At 41.2% G+C, this 5,470-nt stretch overlaps 1 protein-coding gene and 1 pseudogene across 1 annotated transcript in view; one reads left to right on the top strand and one right to left on the bottom strand.

Moving 5' to 3' along the window:
* Positions 1 to 5,470, bottom strand: part of POLG2 (DNA polymerase gamma 2, accessory subunit) — a 21,348-nt gene that overhangs the window by 13,307 nt on the left and 2,571 nt on the right. The window contains exons 2-4 of the mRNA XM_017882837.1: positions 3,252 to 3,378; positions 3,024 to 3,129; positions 865 to 1,038 (exon numbers count right to left, since the gene is read on the bottom strand). Of these exons, the coding sequence (XP_017738326.1) occupies positions 865 to 1,038; positions 3,024 to 3,129; positions 3,252 to 3,378 (407 nt within the window). The remainder of the gene's footprint in view (positions 1 to 864; positions 1,039 to 3,023; positions 3,130 to 3,251; positions 3,379 to 5,470) is intronic.
* On the top strand, positions 1,873 to 2,668 carry LOC108536254 (ATP synthase subunit f, mitochondrial pseudogene; annotated as a pseudogene).

Below are 5,470 nucleotides of genomic sequence, written 5' to 3'. Positions count from 1 at the left end.
CTTTTTTTTTTTTTTAAACGGAGTCTCACTCTGTCGCCAGGCTGGAGTACAGTGGCACGATCTTGCCTCACTACAACCTCCACCTCCCGGGTTCAGGCGATTCTCCTATCTCAGCCTCTCAAGTAGCTGGGACTATAAGGGCACGCCACCACACCCAGCTAATTTTTGTATTTTCAGTAGAGACAGGGTTTCACCATGTTGGCCAGGATAGTCTCAATCTCTTGACCTTGTGATCCTCCCACTTCAGCCTCCCAAAGTGCTGGGATTACAGGCATGAGCCACCACGCCTGGCCATTAGTTAATTCATAAGTACAAAATATTTATTAACTTTACATTGGAGAAATCTGGTAGACACAATCTTAACTAAATGATAAAAGTTAACATCACCAGTTAACACTCCTCATGACACACTGAGAAGAGAGTAGCACCACTTCTGTAGTACTCCCGATGAAAATACATAAATCACGTGGAAACAGCAGACAGATCCCAGTCAAGGCATATTTTACAGACTAACTAGACTGTACTCTTCAAAAATGTCAAGGTCACGCAGGACAAGAGGAATTATTCATTTGAAGGAGAGTAAAGGCATATGACAACTACATGAAAGATAAGATCTTGGACCTACAAAGGCCATTATTGAGAAAATCAGTTCAATTTGTAGGGCTCGGTGGCAATACTGGATTACTGTTAATTTCCTGATTTTGATGGTTGGATTGTAGTTATGTGAGTGTCTGCATCTGAAAAATACATAATGAAGTATTAAGGGGTCATGGAACACCATGCTTGCACCTTATTCTCAAATGGTTCAGAAATGATTATAAGAATCTGGGTAAAAAATACATAGGAGCTCGAGGTAAAACATACATGTAATTTAGATACATTGCCAGGATACATGTGTAAAAGTTCTTGATCTCCTAGGTTCCACAGGGTTTCTATTGGCTCCTTTCCCCAGGGAAAACTGTAGTAAAGTTTGTTTCCTTTCCTGCCTTCTTCATCCTGACAGTCACTGCTGCTGAAGTTAGATGGACTCATGGCAAACTGGAAAAGAAAATTTAGGTTTGTCTTAACATATAAATACATGCTAATTTAACTCTACTCCCACAATTATCTGTAAGAATTTAAATTGTCTGATACTTTTTAATTCAGCAAATGTGTGAAACTAGTCAAGTCCCGAATACAAATTTTAAAATATATTCTAATTTAATTTTTTTTTTTTTGAGATGTGTCTCATTCTGTTGCCCAGGTTAGAGAGTGCAGTGGCTATTCACAGGTGCAGTCATAGCTCACTGCTGCCTCCTACTGCTGGCCTCAAGCAATCCTCCTGCTTCAGGATTCAGAGTAGCTAGGACCACAGGTTGCTGAAAATTAATTTTTAAAAAGTGAAAATAGGGCAGGGCGCGGTGGCTCACGCCTGTAATCCCAGCACTTTGGGAGGCCGAGACGGGCGGATCACGAGGTCAGGAGATCGAGACTATCCTGGCTAACACGGTGAAATCCCGTCTCTACTAAAATACAAAAAACTAGCCGGGCGAGGTGGCGGGCGCCTGTAGTCCCAGCTACTTGGGAGGCTGAGGCAGGAGAATGGCGTAAACCCGGGAGGCGGAGCTTGCAGTGAGCTGAGATCCGGCCACCGCACTCCAGCCTGGGCGACAGAGCAAGACTCCGTCTCAAAAAAAAAAAAAAAGTGAAAATACTGGCTGGGCGCAGTGGCTCACACCTGTTATCCCAGCTCTTTGGGAGGCCGAGGCAGGGGGATCGCTTGAGCTTAGGACTTCGAGACCAGCCTGGGCAACAGAGCAAGACTTCATCTCTACAAATAATAAAAGAAGTTGCAGTGAGCTGTGATTGTGCAACTGCACTCCAGCCTGGGCCAAAGAGTGAGATTATGTCTCTAAAAAAACCAAGATGGCGTCAGTTGTACCAGTGAAGGATGAGACACTTCTAGAGGTCAAACTAGGGGAGCTGCTAAGGTGGATCTTGATGTGGGACTTCAACCCTAGTGGCACTGCTGGACTGTTTCGAAGAGGTTACTACTGGTACTACAACAAGTACATCAACATGAAGAAGGGGAACATCTCAGGGTTTACCACAGTGCTGGCAGCCTATGTGCTCTTCATCTACTGCCTTTCCTACAATGAGCTCAAGCACGAGCGGCTACGCAAGTACCCTGAAGAAGACACACTCTGTACTCTCCCAACAACCTTCTTGGCCAGAGCCCCTCCATAAGGAACACAATCTCAATTGTTGCTGAATCCTTTCATATCCTAATGGGAATTAACCTCCAAATATAAGATGACTGGTACTTGTGGGAAAAAAAACAGTAACAAAAACAGACAACAAAAATAAAAGTGAAAATACTGAGTATATTGCTTAAAGTATTGTTTTTTAGTAGGAAAGAACTACAGAGAAAAAAGTGTTGATGTTATCCAGCCTTTTTATGGCCAATGAGGAAGAGGGGATGTTAACCATGAACTAAACTGGGAAAAAGAAGAAAGTATCACATAGTCCTCATTCTTACCCTTCTGTGAAGTTCTTGATGACTCGTGATTATTCCATACAGTTTAAATGGGTATTTGGGGATGTTTGAGTCGGGAAATGGTAACATAACACATGGCGAGACAAAAATGCTTACTTCAACTCTTTTCTTCAGTGAGTACTAAAACCTGATTATCAATTACAGAGCCATTTTGACTAATATGGAAAGTTCATGGAGGTAGGTAGGAAAAGCTGAAGCTGTGACAATGGTCAAGGGTCAAACTCTACATCAGCCAGAAAGGCTAGGTGAGGGCTTTGAATTTTACCTTCTACAGAAAGGCTAATCAACAAACACATCTGAGTCCAACAAATGTTTTCACCAAAGTAACTTTGTAATCTGGAACAATGAAAACCATTACAAAGAGGTTTTTTATTTGTATAACATATTAATAGCTACATACATCAAATAAAATTTCATATATGTCAGAAGAATTACCACTGACACATTAAGACAGTTTATTAACTATTAAAGTTAATTGTTGCAGTACCTTTCTCCACCACTGGAGTCGATGACGTAACCAGAAATCAAGCCATTGGTTTGAAGTTCTCGCAGGAGTAAACCACACTAATGAAGCTTCAGTCTTCTCACCAATTCTTTAGATATAAAAAATATCACGAAGTTAGCTTATCTGAAAATTATATAATCTATCCCAAGTGGAAATGACTGGTTTTTGACTATTTAAACACAAGGCCAAGTTATTTGCCACTTTTTATACCTTTTAACACCATTTGGTATCTGCTTAGTGTCAAAAACAGGATGAAAACACACTCCAATCTGAGCAAGGCCATAAGGTAGCCTCTTGTTTACCAGATCCAGGCAATTAACATAGTGTTCCAAGGCACCTGTCAAAACATAAATCATTGTATACATCTAGTCCACAAACCCAAATCACTTTTGTCAAGAGACACATCAATAGTAGTAATAATGTTAACACAGCAGTACAAGTATCAGACAGATCTTGGCCAGGCTCGGTGGCTCATGCCTATAATCCCAGCACTCTGGGAGGTCGAGGTGGGCAGATTGCTTGAGCTCAGGAGTTCTGAGACCAGACTGGGCAACACAGCAAAACCTCATCTCTAAAATATACAAAATAAGGCAGGCATGATGGTGTGTGCCTTGTAGTTCCAGCTACTCAGAAAGCTGGTAGGTGGATCACTTTAGCCTGGGAGGCCGAGGTTGCAGTGAGCTGGGATGGTGGCACTGTGCTCCAGCCTGGGTAACAGAGTGAGACCCTGTCCTTTTTTTTGTTTTTTTTTAAAAAAAAGACAGACCTTATCGATCACCACTTAATTCTAGGTAGTTTCACCCCGACTTTTTAGTTTGAAGTTTTCTTTTCTTTTTTTTCTGAGATGGAGTCTCGCTCTGTCACCCAGGCTGGAGTGCAGTGGCGTGGTCTCGGCTCATTGCAACCTCCACCTTCCGGGTTCATGCCATTCTCCTGCCTCAGCCTCCCTAGTAGCTGGGACTACAGGTGCCTGCCACCATGCCCAGCTAATTTTTTTTTGTATTTTTAGTAGAGACGGGGTTTCACTGTGTTAGCCAGGATGGTCTCGATCTCCTGACCTCGCGATCTGCCTGCCTCAGCCTCCCAAAGTGCTGGGATCACAGGCATGAGCCACCGTGCCCAGCGAAGATCTTCAAATCTACAAGAAAGTTGAAAAAATAATAAACATCCATATACAGTGAACACTTGTATACCCTTTACCTAGATTCATCAATTATCAACATTTTGCCACATTTTTTTCTTGTTCACTCCCAAATACTGCAGCATGCATCTTCTAAAAATAAAATATTTCCTATATACCATTATAACACCATAAAAAGGGAACCATAATACCACAATATAATCTAACATATGGCGGATATTTTATTTGTTCCAATTTTCACCCCAAATATCTTTTACCGTTCTCTTTCTTTCCAATTAAGATTCATGTACTGCATTCTGAGTAGGTTTCTTTCATCTCTTTGAATCCAGAACATTTCCCCTGACTCCCTTCCCCCTTAATTTTGCTATTAATGATACTAACTTTTGAGTCCAGGTTAGTCACAGATTATCTCACATTTAGAATTTGTCTGACTGTTCCCTTATGATTTAATTTCGGCTAATCATTTTTAGCAAAATACTACATAGTAGATGTGTATATCTTATTGCATCGTAACAGGAGGAACATGCTATCAAGTTATTCCACTACTGATGACACCAAATTTGATTACTTGGTCAAGGTAGTAAATATCCACTCCCCAATAATATCCTGCTCCCCAACAGTATTTCACCCAATATTTTAGAATCTATTGATGACTGTTGCTTGACTCAATTATATCAGGGATTGCAATATTAAGAAATGGTGAACTTTCTAATGTATCTTTCCTTCTACATTTATTCCATAGCTTCTGTAAAAACATAAGCTTTCTCTACCTCTTCCCCCCACTCCCGACCTCTAGGCTCAATTACTTGTTTTTGATTAATACTATCGACTCTTATATTTTAATCAATGTGTTATGATCCATTACCATTAATATGTATCTTAATGTTCAATTTGTCCTAGACGTAGCCAGTGACAACCCTTCTCAAGTCAGCATCTGTGACTTTTTGATATGACCCATTAGTCTTCAAGCAATTCTTTGCTTTTTAGCACCATAAAGTGTTTCAAACTCACCTTGTACTTTCCCTAACCCCAGACCTGGAATCAGCCATTTCTCCCAGTACTGGTTCACCTTAGAAACCAAGATCTGGGCACTAGGTGTGCTCATTGCTACGGAGGGTCATTGCTTCTAGGAACATTCAATGAAGAAAGTTAGGAAATAAATTTTTTTTTTTTTTTTTTTTTGAGACGGAGTCTGGCTCTGTCACCCAGGCTGGAGTGCAGTGGCCAGATCTCAGCTCACTGCAAGCTCCGCCTCCCAGGCTGACGCCATTCTCCTGCCTCAGCCTCC

The sequence above is a fragment of the Rhinopithecus bieti genome, unplaced genomic scaffold (assembly GCF_001698545.2).
Source record: "Rhinopithecus bieti isolate Rb0 unplaced genomic scaffold, ASM169854v2 scaffold_12928, whole genome shotgun sequence".
NCBI classification, from domain to species: domain Eukaryota; kingdom Metazoa; phylum Chordata; class Mammalia; order Primates; family Cercopithecidae; genus Rhinopithecus; species Rhinopithecus bieti.
The sequence above is the reverse complement of the archived record's forward strand: the minus strand, read 5'-3'. Positions and strand labels throughout refer to the sequence as shown.